This window comes from Equus quagga, chromosome 15 (assembly GCF_021613505.1).
Source record: "Equus quagga isolate Etosha38 chromosome 15, UCLA_HA_Equagga_1.0, whole genome shotgun sequence".
NCBI classification, from domain to species: domain Eukaryota; kingdom Metazoa; phylum Chordata; class Mammalia; order Perissodactyla; family Equidae; genus Equus; species Equus quagga.
Window position 1 is genome coordinate 40,900,408 of NC_060281.1, and position 17,892 is coordinate 40,918,299.

The following is a 17,892-nucleotide window of genomic DNA, read 5'->3' on the forward strand; positions in this document are numbered from 1 at the left end:
TGCCTACAAACCCCGGAGCTGCTTTCTTCTGAAGAGGGAGGGGGAAGGGAAGGAATTTAAAAACCTGCAGCAGCATGGGGGAGGGGGCCGTTTGTCCTTCTCTCTAGGGAAGCAACTCGCTCAACCCTCCTTCCTTGCCTGAGCTGCTCCCATAGCTTTTCGTAGGACCTAGAGAAGTTGGCTCTATCCATTACAGCTAGGTGGACTCTCAGCGACTTCTGCTGCTTTTGGGCTTTTTTTTTTAGCTTTTCTTACTTGCTGGGTCTTTAAAGGGCAATTGTTGAGGCTCTTCGAACACACCCATTTGGTGTCTGCCCGCTTGGGAAGTCTTCCTTTGGGACGGTAGCTGCCTCCCCTTTCTCCTGCCAGCCACGTCCCTTCTCTGGACTGAGGATGCCTGCTCAGACAATGGTAGGTGCTTCAACTCTTCCTGATCCGAAGGGAGGAGAATTACCAACAGTTAGTTCTAGGGCAGTCCTTTGGGGGAACTGACCTTGGGCTTCTGTCCAGCTGAAGTTGTGTTTGGGTCGTGCCTCTTGGTGACTCGTGGTGAGTCTTTACAAAAGCAGAGTGAGCGACCGAAATGGCGTGCGTGTTTCTGCTCTCACCTGCCTTCCCTCTTCTTTCGTGTTCTTATCATAACCCAGATTATCACTACTTTTGTGAGCACTCTCTTTACTCTTCTCATTTTGCACTGTCACAATAGTGGCCCGATCCGATCTTTCAAAATATACTTTAGAAAAAGGGAGAACGAGTTTAAGTAAGTTCATCTCTAAAGAAACCTAATGTTTTTAGCCTTATGACTCCTATGTGTAGAATTCTACCCCAAGATCTGACTGTGTTTTGAATGGGAGGCACAACCTGTCTGAAACTGACTTAGCCTATTTATGTGTTTTTGCTCTTGTTGTTGAGTGGAGGGAAATGTTCCAAAGTTCTCATGTTTTTGAAGATATGGTTGAACCTTGTTTAAAAAACAAAAAAGAATCCTTCAAGGCAATGTAAGGTGAGTGATAATTGTGTGTAATTTATATTGATTAATGTCTCAGTAGGTGGGTATCTTTTTTTCTTCCCCTGAGAGCCAAACCCTTTGGCTTAAAAAGAACATATGTAGGAAAGAAGCCTTACAAGCGTGTAACAGTCTCGTGACTCACCTCACCTCGTGTCACACCTTCTGTCGTTATGGACGAACTTAGTGTGTTTTCTGTCTGAGCTTGCCTCTAATTTGCCATAATCTTTCCACTGTCCTACAGGACTACCAGCCAGAATCCCAGAAATCATGTTGGTAGGATCCCAGTCGTTCTCACCCGGAGGGCCCAATGGGATCATTAGAAGCCAATCCTTCGCGGGGTTCAGCGGTCTGCAGGAGAGGCGATCCAGGCAAGTGTGTGTGGTTCTCTCCTGGGATGCAGCTTCAAAAGGACACAGTCTTCAAAGCTCTCAAGAGGGTCTGTGGGCATGCCACCTTGTCAAAACACACACATAGGTGTTATTTTAATCGATTTCAGGAAAAAGATGTCATGTACCAAAAACTAAGTGCTGTAGTTTTTCTATCATTTAGAATTCCTCCTGCAAAGAGGTTGGCTGAAGATTTAGAATAAGCTAGCAATATATGTGTCTAGCTTGCCCTACCCCCACCCCGCCCCTTTTTGCAGCACATTTTCCATTGCAGCCAGATTTTGGAGACTATGTTTGGTATGAAGCTATGCAGTGGATAAAGACTGCTTCTTCAAATTGAGTCTGGGGAGCAGATGTCATTCAGATACCAGCTAAAGAGAGTTAGTCTTCTAGTTTTCCTGGAATTTCCTCTTATCTAAAATAGGACTTAGGGAACTCAAGAAAGAAAACACAGGTAGTGAAGTAGATAACATGGAATCAAGTGTGTCTTCGCTTTTTTTCACACAATAAAGGACTTATATTCCGAGAGGCCTTTATGTGCTTTGCCCTGTATTGTCCCCCTTGTTACACGCAGTGATGGCAGTGGAAAATAACTAATAACTAACCTGGGAGGCACAACTGGCACCTGCCAGACGTGGAGGTCGTGGCTTTCCCGTTGACAGCTGGGTCCGTGAGTGGTCTGGCCTTTTGGTCTCCTAATCAGATCAGTAGTTTGGATGTAAGTTACCAGGTATCCATCTTATCACTGCGGGCTGCCTCCCTACTGCTAAGAGAGATGTTGAACTTTATGTTATATCCAAACATAATTTATTCCATAAAAGGAAAGCTTATAAAAAAGCTGTTAGTCCACCTATGCGTGCTTTTCTTTACTTTAATGCTATATAGAAAGCCATTTGTCATGCTTTTAGCCCTTTATCGAAAAAGTATTCATTCACATCCTAGTCTAATTTAATAGACACTTGTACCTTATGTTCCATAGTGTGCCTTTTTTTTTGGTTGGATTATACCCTTCTGCCTCTTCATTATTTCTGCTGGAAGTGTTTCTCCTTGATTTCCTATGAAGTTTCAATGGCATGTTACGTTTTCACTCACAGACTAACGTTACCTGAAGCCAGGCTTTGACTCTGGGTAGCCACTGCCCAGCAAAGCTTCCAGATTTCAGCAGTTAAATCTAACACCAAGAAATTAAATGTAGGGTGGCTCAGATCTATTAATATATCAGGGAACGTTACCTCCCCCCAAAAGACGCTAATGCAAACACAAGATGATCAACAAGGCATTTCTTTGGTCAAATCCTTTTGGATGCCCAAAACTCACAATTTGTTGTTTTCTTTTCTCTTTCCATAGATGTAACTCCTTCATTGAAAATTCCTCTGCTCTCAAGAAGCCTCAGGCCAAACTGAAGAAAATGCACAATTTAGGACACAAAAATAACAACCCTCCCAAAGAGCCTCAACCTAAAAGGATGGAAGAGGTCTACAGGGCCTTGAAAAATGGACTTGAGTAAGAACACCAAACTAATAATGCACTGAAACCTTTTTCCTTTCAAAAATGCTGGGGGGGATGGAGGGGTCAGAGAAAAGCTAGTCGTATGGCATAATTTTAAAATGTCTATTTCTGTAGTAGATATATTTTATTCTTGCACCGTCATTGAGGAAGCCTTCAATGAGTCCCAAAGATGGGAAATATATTGGGTTTCCACGTCATATCCATAACCTTGAGGGGGACCTGAAAGAGTAATGTGTTTATATTCAACTCTGTATAGGATAGGATTTCTCTTAAACAATGGTGGACAGGCATATCCATTTTACAGATTGCTGAAGGATTCTGAAACCTTCCTGAGTAGATTATAGGGATTGTTTGCTCAAAATAAGACTTCCCTGGGGGCCAGCCCAGTGGCACAGTGGTTAAGTTCGCACGTTCTGCTTTGGCTGCCTGGTTCACTGGTTCAGATCCCGGGTGTGGACCTACACATCGCTTGTCAAGCCATGCTGGGGCAGGCATCCCACATATAAAGTAGGGGAAGATGGGCATGGATGTTCACTCAGGGCCAGTCTTCCTCAGCAAAAAAAAGAGGATTGGCGGCAGATGTTAGCTCAGGGCTAATCGTCCTCAAAAAAAAAAATAATAATAATAAAACTTTCCTGGTGTGTGGTGAGTCACCTACAGTTGGTGTTGTAGTGAACTAGATAGAATTCTGTGAGCCCAGATGCAGGACTGCCTCCATCGTTGTCTTGCCCCTTCCCTCCCCATTGGTTTTCCTTCTCTGGACTTTCAGCCTCACAGGGCTTCTCCTTCTTGGCCATCTGGATAGTACCATGTGCAACTGCTAGAGTTTTCAAAATGTTGAGAGACTGGGAAAATACAGACCTTCTTCCCTGCCGGCTCTGCCCTCTACAGAGCAAGGTTCAGCTTCTGCATCCCCCTTCAGAAGGACAAGTCAGCAGCAGCGTCAGGTTCCACTTGACAGTCACAGAGTTCACGATTGCGTCTCATCTTATCTTTGCAGTGAATATCTGGAGGTTCACCAGACGGAGCTGGACAAGTTGACAGCTCAGTTAAAAGATATGAAAAGAAACTCTCGCCTGGTAGGTACCATCCAGTCATTAGGATATTAACACAGTGTTCTTTATTTTTTTCTTGTTTTAGCTAAGTATCTTCTTTTACTGGAGGGGAATGGGGACGAGGAAGAACCTTTAAGAACTATCTACTTCCTGATGCATATTTTAGAAGGAGGTTAAATGTCCTCTTAATGCTTTATTCTTAATACTTTTCAATATTTTCCAAGCATGTTTTTGCAAATAAACTTTATAATCAGGAAAAAAACTTAAAAAGAGAAAAACTCCCTCTACCCCTCCATCCAGATAATATAGAGAAATGAAAAGTTGGAGATTTCCTAGCATGTTATTAGTGCAGATTTTGGAGCCCGGAACCTTTGCTTTATCTCCAGTTTTTAAAAATGTAATAGGTCAGTGATGTCAGGGAGGGAAAGAAGGCTAAGAGGTAACTGTTGGGAGAAGTTGGAGGGGTCCTTGGGGTCCTTGAGCCAGTTCAATTGCACATTGTATTTTTCAAGATGCTTGCAAATTTCCTCTATTCTAATGAATTTGGGAGGACTTGTCTGGTTGAAGAGGTGTTTCTAATGTATACAACTATTGCAAATTATTTTGTTCAGTTCTAATGAAATTATGCCTTAATGTTTCAAGGCATCAGAAAGCCCCCAAAAGCCTATATATACCCAGGAGGTACAGCTATACATTAACAGCTGTTATCTTTTTCTTTTTTTGGAGATGAGCTATAATGTATATTGTTGTCCTTTTGAAAGGCTTAGAGGTTAAAGGCTTTACAGAAGTAAAAGGTTTTATATTCTAATGATGTTAGGGCATAACTCACCCCCATCTGTGTGGCTTCTTTGTGGAATGGCCTTCAGAGCTTTTGAGTGCCCTTGACTGTCCTCAATGGCAAGAAACGGTCCTCCTTAGAGAACAATAATGAATCAGCGCAGGGGCTTCCGCCAGGACCTATGTTCCATAAAAGCCCTCCTGATGGGGGATGTGGGGCAGAGTACGGATTCTACTGTGATATTGTGAGCACACAGGAAATGAACTTGCTTTAAAAACAATTTGTCAAAAGCATATCACCCCCCTCAAGGACTCTTCTTAAATACCAATTTTATGTGTTTAAACAGGAAAGCAAGTATTTTTTTTTAACACATATATCACTGTTACATTTTATGTTAACATTTATTTTGAAAAAAATTAGAGGGAACATGCATTTCTGTGCCCCTCGATATGTAAGAGAGAAGAGCTCAAAGTGAGAACTTTAAAACTCCCAAGAAGCAGAGAGGACCGGGTCCAATTCTGGAGACACTGAGTATGAATAAATATTGACTCTTCAAAGGACTCTTACTGGTGTTTAAAATAACCCGGAGTTTTACTCTTTCAAAGCGAATGTCAAAAAATCCAGCCGAACTTTACGGGGTTGATCATTATTTCACTGACAATGCAGAAGTGCAGATTAAAGCCCTCTGTTAATATCAGTAACAATTTTGAGGAAGATACATTTTAATCCAGATGCTCCTTTTTTTATTTTAGGGTGTGCTGTATGACCTAGACAAGGTAAGTTATCGCTCTGTGTCGGGGTGTTACTGAAAAATAAAACCCTCAATCCTTAAGGAGAAGCCAGTGATCTCTTAGGTATAATAAGATCCTAGAGAACTGATTTTTCTAATCCTGGAAAAATTCATACTCTTCTCTAATGATGCTGATGAGTTAAGAACTATGATCTACAAATCCGATAACATGTGTAAGGTCACTTCCATAAAAATGCCACCTGGTGGTAGGGTTTCTCGGTGTGCTGATAAATTGAAGAATTCCCAAGTGTTTCGAGGTCCTTACCTGTGTTCTAATATTAACTATCATATTTCATCAAATTGAAGACATCCTTGATTGGAAAACTCACCATTATTTTATGTGCCTCTAAGAAAAAAAAAAATGTTTCCAATTAAACTCTGACACACTTCTTTTCACTTAAAATTTGTATTTTATACTTAATGACAAAACTCTTTCAGGCCTATTTTAATGTAGTTTTTTTTTTTAATTATAGATGATGCTGTCTCTTTCCATGCCTTTCTATATATAGAATACCTTAGTGCTGAATCATAGAATAATGTTTGCAAACATTTTAAAGGGTAATTAAATTTAATGCATATAGTAATATTTATAACTCAAAGAGATGACACATAAATAACTATGATTATCTTTGAGCATGCATAGGCAGTAGCAATTGTAAAATGCACCCCAATATCAGAGACACTAAAATGTGTGTGGGGTGGGGTTCATTTTTGAGCTGATAAAACATGTTATTATGAAGGAATGTAAGTGTACTCTGAGATGATATTGTCCTGCCAGAAATCCAGTGAATTCCATTTGATTGGCTTCCGTTGGTGTCAAACATAAGGATTCCAATAACTCAAGTTCATCTCTCACAGTATTTATTCAATATTTAAAAAAATACTTTCCAAATTGATAGTAGAGAATCTCTTAAATATCAACAAAGCTAGGAGGAAAGGGAGCTATTTAGCATTTTCTGGTACTTTTGAGTATGAGATACTAAAGATATCCTCGCAAGTCCACATTAATTAAACTGTAAATGGCTATACTGTTTCAAACTTCTTCTTTTAATTCCAGCAAATTAAAACGATTGAAAGATACATGAGGCGCCTGGAGTTCCACATTAGTAAGGTAATCGAGGTTCTGCTGTCTTTGTGTCTGTTTTTTGGTTCTCAGTTACTGATGATCCACTTTTGGCCTGAGCATAGCATAGTCCATGGGGAATTTCCTGTCTGCTTGACTCCTAAACTGATTAACAATTAAGTCAGCAGAGATGGAGCAAAAGGAAGAGTGGGAAGCCAAATCATCCAGCACAGTTTTGACTCCACTTCAGTTCAACAAACGGTCATTCAGTTCTTCCTATGTTGTGTGCACAGTGCCTGGTAGAGGGCGAACATCTCACTGTAGTCTGGTTGGAAATAAGATTGAACCAAACTGACCCTACAAAAAACTTCATGCTTGCCTAACTTTACACTCTGGTCCCACATACAACCTGGTACCCCATAAACTTCTTCCCAAAGGCCTTTAAAGACAGCTGTCATGTACCTCCCTAAATCTTTCTCAACCTCTCAGTTCCTTCTACTCCTTCCCGTGTGGCATGGTTTCCAGGTGCCTTTTCATCCTTTTTGTCTCCCTGGACATGCACCAGTTTGTCAGGGTCCCAGACATCCAGCCCTGAACTATATAAGTAGTTCACTGATGGTCCAACCAGCCTAGTGTGGAGTGGGACTATCAACCCCTCGTTCTGGACACTATCAGGAGATACTGGGGCAACTTGGAAAAAATTTCTCTTTGGGGGCAGCTAAATCACACCATTAGCAATTCCTGTTCCAGTCCATACTCATCAGCCTCTCTTCCAAGTGGAGATACTGGAGGTTTTAGCAGATCTCTCTACTAGAAGTCAGAAGGTTCTAGTCCCAGCTCTGCCATGTACTCACTGGGCTATATCATCTATAGGGACCTTGGCTTTCCACTCTGTGAAATGGGGCCGAGGATATGCACATAGTCATCGTAGATGCTCCTAAGGATCCTTCCAGTTTAAAATTCTATGGTGATTTATATGTATGTAAACATGTGTATATGCTACTGTCTTTGTATGTTCCCACTTTGAAAGATATTTATTACCTGGGCAAATCTAAAATTGCTCCTATTTCAGCTAAGCTCAATAAATAAAGCAATGACATCCATTAGAAGGTGTTAATGTGGCAGGCAAGCTTTGACAAATTACTCTGTTTAGTCTGAAAAACAGCAAGAAAACAAAATCAGTATTACGTAGGAGTGTATTTATCCATCTTATATCCATCATTGTTAGAGACAACAATCCTGGTGGTTATTAAAGGTTGGTTGTATTCTGTTTGCAGCACCTTATACCAGGATGTCTAACAAATTATATTTAATTGATGAATCAATAATGAGATTCAATTCATTCAATGATTTATTTGATGAGAGTCACTGTGATTATAGGTAAGACCAATGCTTGCCTATAGATGGGCCCGTTTCTGCTCAGATAAATACACAGTTATCTTTGGTCCTAAAGTTTAACTCCATCTCACTAGGAGGATAGGTTGATATTTAAATGAAAACAAAGAATAAGCTTTTCATTGAAGGCAAAGTAATAGACTAAGTCTTTGGGTTATACCAGTCATCCAGCGAGCCATTTCCTTACTGAGAAGATTATAATCTCAGAGACTTTGGCATGCCCAGTAGTGGAGAAAAGGGTTGAAGTTAGTCTCCCAGGAGACCACATGGGTGAAACAACCTGGCCTGCACTGGAAGCAGTATCAGCTCTTGTGTTTCTAAAAGTTTTGTGGGGACCTCCCACATCAGAACAATCTGCACTGTTTATTTAAAATTTCAGGTTCCTGGCCCAGCCCAAACCCACTGAGTCAGCATCTCAGAGTGGGGCCTGGGCATCAGCATTTTAACCAACTCACCAGGTGAATCTTAGCTTAGTTTTAGAGTCTGGAAACCATCCTCTATGCCAATCACCAACCAAAAGATTTTATGAGCAGTTCTACCATTCTTTGAGTCTTACACCTCCCTCTCGATCAGAGACAAAACGATTGACCTCAAACACAAAAGACTTTTCTTTCCAGATCTGGCAATTCCTCACAGCAAAGTAGAGTGAATTGTTGAACTAAACAGCAACAAAGAGTCCTTTAACCAAAAGAATCACTTTCAGTCTCTCAGTGTTCATATTATAAGCTAAGTGTGGTTGACATCTTTATAAGGAAAGCAACTATGGAAAATTATCTTGCTCTAACAGGTAGTAGTAATGCCTTTTGGTGAGCAGCCAGAAGTTTGCCTTCAGAACAAAAGGGAGAATCTTCAGCTCTGAAATCCATTATGTTCATCTCCACCACCTTCCGGGTCTATAGCTTAAGCCTCCTTTTTGAGGGAACAAAGTTTGTCCTGAAATGAAAAATTCAAGTAGTCCTGGGTGGATAATTGCCTCCTAGAAGTAATAGGTATCATTTGCGTCTGCTAATGTCTGGTGATGTGTCCTTTTTATCTGCCTTAGAATTCCTGTAGTCAACTGTGGTTAGTATGTTGATAATTGAAGACAGCACAAGACTACAGAGATAAACATCATCAGGGGTAACTTTAGAATAGGTTTTCTCAGCCTAGGCACTATTGATATTTGGGGATAATTCTTTATTGTAGGGGGCTGTCCTCTCCTTTAAAGGATGTTTAGTGGCATCCCCGGCCTCTGTCTACTAGATGCCAGTAACATCTCCCAGCTATGACACTGAAAAATATCTCCAGATGTCCCCTGGGTGTCAAAATAGCCTTGGGTTGATTGAGAATCACCACCTTGGAAGCATTAAATGATTATCAGGCTTATATAATGAGTACGATCAATAAGTCATTTGCAGAGGGTATATTATTGTGTAGAGGTGTAGCTGAGAAAACATTCATTTCCAGTGCTTCTGTTTATTTCTTTAATTGTGGTCTAATTTACCTACGAATATTTCACCGTTCTTAAGTGTTCGGTTTCAGTTTTGAGTATTGTGCTTCACTCTAATTTTAAGAATAACTTAATGACTTCATTTTCTCTTTATTGTTGAACCGAGACTTTACAAAAATCATTTTCAATATATAGCCTCAAGTTCTTCTTTTAAAACATTCTAAATCTGGAAGTGTCAATATCACCTTGTGACAATATCTCTTAAAATAAAGTGCTAAGAGTCTAGTATACTCCGAAGTTTTCACCTGGGTGTGAAACCATATAAACTCTGTCAGTGTCGGTCCCGTATATAGAAGTCTCCTGGCTTCATGGTCCAGTACTTGTCTCCCGCCGTCCACCAAGGTTAAGTTCATTTTCATTTTGTGTAATTTGAAAAGAAGGCTCAGAACACAATGTTTTGAAATAGAAAATGGATCATAGTGGCTAAAACAAATATGATTGCTCACCGTCTAAAAGGATGACACTTCTACAAGATTCTCCTTTTGGGGTCAGAAACATAAAGTAAGCACTTAATAGTGGCCTGTGTGACTTCTTTCAAGTGTGATCAATATTTACATCCCTTGTGTTCCTTCTTTCGATTCTGGCAGGTAGATGAACTCTATGAAGCTTATTGTATCCAAAGACGCCTCCAAGATGGGGCCAGCAAAATGAAGCAAGCCTTCGCAACTTCTCCCGCCAGCAAAGCTGCCCGAGAGAGTCTGTCAGAGATCAATCGGAGCTACAAAGAGTACACAGAGGTATGTGCTAACCTGCTCAGCTGCTGGACTCCAGCTGGCCTCATCTGAATTGTTGGTAACTGCCAAGAACAAGGGGGATGGCAACACGCAACGTCATTCCACTCTTGGGAGATATAGGATTTACTGTTTGCCTACCCTTGCGTTTGTTTTGAGGCTGTCAGCGGAATTGTTTAAAATGACTTTCGAGTGGTTTTGTTGGTTGTACTTTGGTTTAGAGCTTTCATTGGACTCCAGAGTCTGTGTTTTTCTTAGTCCCTGAGCATCACCTCTAAGGCACTCATCTCTTGGTGCCTTGTAAAACCCCAAGATTTTAGACACTGTGAAGTCAATTCACTGCCTGAGTCTTATATTTCTTTCTGTGCTCCACATTGACTTTGTCGAAAATTTCAGTGGATGAATGAGTAAGCCACAATGCCTTGGTTTTTGTCGTTTAAATGTACTTCCAAACTCTCTAGTGTACACTCTAATCTAGCTTTATCCCTGGAAGTTGAACATGTTTTGGTTAGAATGGCTACCTTGGATGTTGGGTCTCACTAACCCTCCTGCCTACAATAATTTTATTGTACGAAATGTCCTTTCTATCTTAAAGGAGACAAGATAAAGAACCATGAACAGAAGTGTGCTTTCCTGGTCTCTGACTGTCTCCAGGGCCTAAGCATATGACACAGGGAGGTCTTTGCTCCTCCTGGGGTCACCTGATACCAATGTCTTTGATGAAATGACTGAATTATTAATGCAGCACTTCTCACTATCCCCTGAGTCTTGGTTCAGAGATCAAATTTCATGACTGAAGTCATCGGCCCGATGAGGGTCTGCTGGACAATTCCCTGAGCTGAGCATCTGTCTCAGCCCCGGGACAGCAGGGACCTCCTGGATGACTTGTGGCAGGATCACTTCACATGTACACTCCAGCATCGCCTCTTGTCTGAACCAAGTTTGTCTCTTTTCCTGGTCTAAAACAGGGCTTCCTTACCTAAGGTTCTCCTTCCGGAACAATGCTTTTTAAATGTATTTTTAAAAATACATAGGCATTCAAAGGAAACAAATTATATTAAAATACAGTTATTTTAATATTGTCAATACAGTTATCAAAATATTTTAAAAATCAAATATGTGATATAGGACTAGGCTGCTAGTTTATCAACACACCAAATTACAAGATCTAGCAATGGCTCTAATAACTTACTGGAATTTCAGGGTAGTGAAAAATAGAAGTGATTTTTCAAGGTATCTGCAACAAACGATGTGACGTGGACATCTCCATGATTTCTATCAGTGTCAAAGTCACAGGTGTTGTAATATGTTGCAGCTTGTTTTCTACATTCATGATATATGTTATCATGTTAAATTTCAGTTAGAGGTTAGTGGAAATAACAGTGTGACTTTCTTTTTTCCCCCATCCAAGTGTATGGATCTGCAGTTGAGCATCTCTATTCTAGAAGCAGCCCTAGTTCATGGGACCTCATTTCTACATGTCTCTGAAATCCAAAGGACAGATGCCAATTACAGAGGCTGTTCATAGCACACAAGCAGTTACCTGCACGGCAGCCTGTAGGAGCTGCCTGTCCTAGAACATTTACAGGTCGTTTCAGAAATACCCACCTTGGTCAAGTGCCAAGACATGGCATCAGACTTTGCTCACAAACTCAAAGAGGTAGAGTGCAATTTCAGCGAGAGGAAGGGCTGCCTTAGAGATGAAAGAAGTCCAGGACTTCTGTAGCCTCATACCTCACTTGACATGAGGTGGTTTTGTATCTTCACATAACCACAAAAGCCAGGATTTTATCACAAAGCGTTTAGGGCAAGATGGCTCCGGATGCTTTTGTGGGTGCAGCAAAATTTATCCATGGCTGCGTGGGTCAGACGGAAGAAAGTTCTGACCATGGGTTCCTCAACCTTTAAACTAGCTGCCCCCCAAGTTTTTCAAAGACACTGGTAGCAATCCTGACATGCATGATAATATCATTGATATTTTTGGAAACTGTAATGAGTTCCTTCACAGAGGCGCCCAATGCTCTGAGGAAGAAAATCGATTTACAATACTGAGACCTTGTTTTCAAAGCTTTCAAGCTGCACAGAGATCTAACTTCAGGAAGATTTCCCCAGCTCTGCTAAGCTTTTTGAAGCATTAAGAGCTTACAAGGGGAGAAGCAATGCCATTCTCTTTGCACCCTATCAATGCACGAGTTCAGGAGAGTGATCTTTAGAGATCAAAGGAACAAATAAGATCAGAACCTCTAACCTTACAAATCAGTCTTGAAGTCCTCAGCAAACAAAATTCAAACGGAAGCAGTCCCTGTCGCTGCTCCCTGAGCTGGCCCTGTGTTAGTAGGAGTGGCCACCCCAAGCCCCTAGCCTTGATGGAGGCTGACTACCCAGAGAGAAGCCTGCAGATGCGGCCTGGGGCGCTGGGATGAGGACTGCTGCTCAGTATAGCAGAGGTGGCGTCAACTGCATCCTGCACTCTTTTTGCCTCAAATTTTTGTTAAGAAAAGTTTCAAACAGAAAGGTCAAGACTAGTATAATGAACACCATATACCTTTGCCTAGATTTACCAGTTGGTAACATTTTGCCATATTTACTTTCCTTCTCTTGCATACGCTCAATTTTTTCTTTTTCTTTTTCTTTCTTTGCTGAGTCATTTGACAGTAAGTGGTAGACATCATGACATTCTGCCCCATGACTATTTTAGCTCGGGTTCCTTCATGGTCCCCTATGTAAAACATGTATCCCCTGCATGACCACATACCATTATCACAACTAGGAAAATTAACAATCATCCTACAGAATTATCTAATATCTTGTGCATTTTCAAATTTCCCATATTTGGCCCAGTAATGTCTTTGATCACTGTTTTATTTACTTTCAAATCAGGATGTAAGCAAAGTTAACACATTGCATTTGGTTGTTATGTCTCTTTAATCTAGATTTTTTTTTTCTAGATGTTTTTGTAGAATCCAGGCCAGTTCGTATAGAATATTCCAGATCCAGGATTCATCTGAGTGTTCACGATAGCTTGTTCTTCTGTGCTCTAAATTTCCCGTACTCTAGAAGGCTTGCTTAGACTTAGGTTAAACCTTTGGTCAAGAAGGCTTCATCGGCCGCACTCTGTGACTCACTGCAAACAGGGAAATGCCTCTTGTTCAAGCACTGGTTGTCCGCAGCTACTAGAACATCCTGTGTTTTGAGCTGTGCTGTGACAGAAGCCTCGCTCTAACGCCCGTCTCCTGGACTCTTCACAGAATATGTGCACCATTGAAGCGGAGCTGGAGAGTCTGCTGGGGGAATTCTCCATCAAGATGAAAGGTATTCTTTTCCCTGTTCAGAGACACAAGGAGCCATCTGTGCAGAGCTCCTTCAAGTTTGGGAGCACACACTGTTTTTATTTTCCTTGCAAAGACACTGTGCCTCCCATTCTCAACCCTGCCCACTTAGGTTAATTTATTGATGCTTCAGAACCTTCTGAGACTTGCCTATACACTTAAATATTTACTATGACAGAATCTCAAACATACCCAAAAGTGGAGAGAATATTACAATGAACCCCCATAAACCCATCTCCTAGTTTTAATAATTAGCAAGATTTCACCATATTTGCCTCATCTGTTTTCTTTGTTTTTCCTTTAATGAAATAGAAGTCCTTTGATGAAATAAAGCCCAGACATGTGAGTCTACCCCTGCATATTTCAATATGTATCTCTTAAAGAATAGGCTATCTTGGGGCCGGCCCGGTGGTGCAGCGGTGAAGTTCGCATGTTCCGCTTCTCGGCGGCCCGGGGTTCGCCGGTTCGGATCCCGGCTGCGGACATGGCACTGCTTGGCACACCATGCTGTAGTAGCCCTCCCACGTATAAAGTAGAGGAAGATGGGCACAGATGTTAGCTCAGGGCCAGGCTTCCTCAGCAAAAAAGAGGAGGACTGGCAGTAGTTAGCTCAGAGCTAGTCTTCCTCAAAAAAAAAAAAAAAAAAAAGGATATCTTACATAACCACAATGCCAAGCATTACTACATCTAATAAAATCATAAGTGTTTGTTATTTGTCCATTCCATTATCAAATTGCATTATAATTGGTCATTAGGTATCTCTTTTAGGTTTCTTTTAATCTAAAACAGACATCTTCCTGTTTTTTTCCTACTATTGACTTGTCATAGAAACCACTGTCGTCTAGAATGTTCCACATTCTAGACTTGTCTGGTGGCTTCTTCCTGATGTTATTTAAATTGTTCCTTTCCCCTCCATGTTTCCTGCAAACTACCTGGCAAATTTTTTTTTTAGCGTTAAACCCTCAGAGGACTACGCATTTTCCTCTTTTTTCCCAGTGCCTTTCCGGTGTTTACTCGAGAAAGTTCCCATCTAGAAACATTATTGATTTATACCACAGCATTTTCAGAACAAAAAGAGACTCTAGTTTTAGAAAATGGAGCACCCCCCAGGTGTTGTCAAATTTATAGCTCAGTGGCCAGGCAGGGCCATCCATAAGCAGCCATCACAGCAAGCCCATTTTTCTTCTGAGTTTTGGCCCAGGCGACAGCAGCAAGAGGCTGATATTTATGCATTTCTTTTTCTGAGGTTTCCTGGCACCTTGGTCCCTGGGTTGCTAATGGGGATTTAATCGCCCTCTTGTCTACTTTTTGCAATTACTGGAGTAAAGAAGGAGGACTTCTTCCCCCCCCCCCCCAAAGTGCTCAGCAGGAGAGCTTTATTTTTGATGAGTCATCTAACTCAGGAGGGAAATACTTCTGTCAAGTACTGTGTACAACATGTGAGAGCGGCTCTGAATGAGCACACCTGGAATAAAAATTACCTTGACCCCCGGCTCCCCAAATGGCTGCGTTCTCCTCTTCAGCAGATGGGACAGTGAATCAGTTTGTTATTCAGGCTTAAATCTCAACACTTATTTTACTACTGAGGTTGAGCATCTGTGCTTCTTCCGTTTTTTGGGTCCATTCTCTTCATTTTGGGTCCTCACTCGAGTCAGTGGTTCCAAAACCACTCAGGCCCTGCCCCCATCCCAGCAAGTCAGGGGATATTTTTAACTCTCAGGATGATTCTATCAGCAGCCTGATTCTGGAAAACCAACTGCTCTGAACTAGTGTTTAGCAAAAAACACTTCCCTCTCTTTCTCCCACACTCAGGCACCATCCACGCAGACTAGCACAGTTGTAGAGTCTCACAGCTAAGAGAAATTCAGATCACCAACATCTTCTCACTGTTAAACTGAGGAGTACCATTTTCCCCCTATTTCTGATGCTCACTATTATCAAATGCATCAATTTTGGGTGGGGTGATAATTTCCCCATTTTATCAATGGAAATGGGGGTTAAGTGATTTGTTCCAGAAGTCACACAGTAAGTTGGACCTGAAACTGAATTCCAGAGCTCTTGGCTCCTAGAGTATTCCTACCCCCGGCCCCATATTAGGAGGAAAGTTCTAACAGAGTTGAGTAGACTGTTGCTCAAAGAATGGTCTCTTCTGTGAGAAAGTCTTCATCAATCTAGCACACAGGCACCCTGGGAGTGGTGTGGGAAGAAAAGGACACCCTACCCAACAGATCTAGAGCTTTAGGCCTAGTGGTGAGAACATGATGCTGGAGGTCCTGGCCACCCTGTTAAATGATAGCACTGGGTTATAATGGGCTATCATGATGAAATGACAGACCTTCCTGTTGCTTCTCCTCTTGCGTCTCCACCTCTCCATATTTTCTCTTTCCTGCCTGGTCAGCTTCCTTAGCTTCGGTCCGGACTCAGGGTTTCTCCCAGAGGGTCTCTCAGGCCTGAAACTGCTTCTCCATTTTCATTATAGGTTTATCTCACCTCCGCTTTCCTAATCTAACACGAAAACTCAGAAACTACATCTGTGAAGCTGTTCAAGAACGCTCCCACAGAAATCTTCCTCTCCCTTGATAAAAGGAAGCTCCCTTACGCTGCCAAGAAATCTTATCGCTTTGCAATTAGCTGTTTCTTATCTGTTGTTCCCTGGTAAAAATAACCACCCCAACATACATATTGATATAAACAGACTATTTCATAATATTCTCAGACCTGGTAACCCAACTTCCTCCTGCCACACCCTTCCACACTTCCCTTTTTGCCCCACCCCCAACACGTAGACAACAACCGTTTTTTTTGGTGGGGGAGCGGCCAGGGAGGTATAATGATAAAGACAATTGATCAAGCACTTACGAGCTCCTGCTGTTGGCCAAGCACTAGGCTGCATCCTGATGAACAGTCTCTGGCCTTGAGTTCCACACAGTCGACTGGAGAGAATGGGTGAATGAGCCAGTGCATTCTAATTCAATGGAATCAATGACCTACTGGACCAACAGTGTGACCAGATTGCTTCAGAAGCCTGGGGGGAGGCAGGAGGAGGGTGTCACTCACCTGTGTATGGAGGGGAGCAGGGAGGAGGAAGGCTCCCTGAAGTAAGCTTTGAATTAGAATCAGAGGGACTGTTCTGGGCAGACGAACAGCACTCGAATAGCATTCACCAGAGAGGGCATGTTCGAAAATGACAGATGGTCTGGTGGGGCTGAAGTGTCCGTTGGGAGAGGAGTGTGGAGAATTAGCTGGGGCCAGATTTTGAGGAGCCTCAAATGCCAGGCTAAGGAGGGAGCACAAGACCTATGAGTGACAACCAGGATGGAGGTTAAAGGATGCGATCTCTTAGGGAAACTGGTTCGTCTCCCAATTATGTCTTAATTCAGAGTAAGTTCCAAGCACTGTGCGGATCCAAAAGTCTGTGCTGGTGCCTGTAGCCTTCAGGGCAGGGCAGCCCTCTGGAGAGGGAAGAACTACCAGTGAGCTACTAAATCTGCACTGTTTATGCCTGGTCCATGCATCAGCCAGGCCTGTAACGGGAGCTCCTGGCTGGTCGGCTGCTAGGCTGCGTAGGCTGCTTTCCTTGGAGTAGAAACTGTGACCCTTCGAAAGGAAGATCATCTTGAAACTAGAAAAAGTGGGGAGCGTTATTCTGATAGAATGGCCCCTGAGCAAAGGAAGAAAAGAGTAGGCGGCTGCATACTGTAGCATCTGGGCCTTGCAGACAGGCTTGGAAGAGCTGTTTTATCAGTAGTTATGTGTTTACTGTTAAAATGTCCAAAAGGTACCAGGAGATGCACCATAGAAATCGAAGTCCCTGACGCCCACCACCTCCCCTCACCCATCCCCAGGATGGTTTTTTTAAGTGGCCATAATGAAAGCTTTCTAGACAGTGCAACAGTAATCACTAAACTGCTGAGGAAACATTAAGGTTCCCCCAACTGTGAAACTGGTCTGCAGACCAGAGGCTGAAAGAAACCTAGCCGGGTTTAAAAGAGATTAGGCTGGAACTCTAATTGCCCCACTGTTAGTTTCAGTTCTGCGACCAGTACCATGAGTAGCTTACCCAAGCAGATAGAGCTTTAAGAAGCATTGCACCAGGCCTGTTTTTGCCTGCCTGTTGCCATTTGCTATATTATTTTTATAATCAGGGTATCACAGTGACGCCACTGCAAGCCATTCCAAGGAATTTTGCTTTAAGCACATGGGTTGAGAAGCTCAGAAACATCACTACCAAGTGCCTTTCTCCCACTCAGATATGTTATTCAGATACAAAATTAGTGATGATTTTGAAAGGAAAAAAAGCTTCAAAGGATTTTATCTGGCCCCAAATCCAGAACAGTTTGATTTTTACCAGCCTTTCA

At 42.1% G+C, this 17,892-nt stretch overlaps 1 protein-coding gene across 3 annotated transcripts in view; it reads left to right on the forward strand.

The window, feature by feature from the left end:
• Positions 1–17,892, forward strand: part of RIPOR2 (RHO family interacting cell polarization regulator 2) — a 212,617-nt gene that overhangs the window by 154,770 nt on the left and 39,955 nt on the right. For all 3 annotated transcript variants that reach the window (XM_046640401.1, XM_046640402.1, XM_046640403.1), the window contains exons 2-8: positions 1,251–1,377; positions 2,743–2,898; positions 3,905–3,983; positions 5,490–5,513; positions 6,585–6,638; positions 10,062–10,211; positions 13,454–13,517. In XM_046640401.1, coding sequence (XP_046496357.1) covers positions 1,251–1,377; positions 2,743–2,898; positions 3,905–3,983; positions 5,490–5,513; positions 6,585–6,638; positions 10,062–10,211; positions 13,454–13,517 — 654 coding nt within the window. The remainder of the gene's footprint in view (positions 1–1,250; positions 1,378–2,742; positions 2,899–3,904; positions 3,984–5,489; positions 5,514–6,584; positions 6,639–10,061; positions 10,212–13,453; positions 13,518–17,892) is intronic.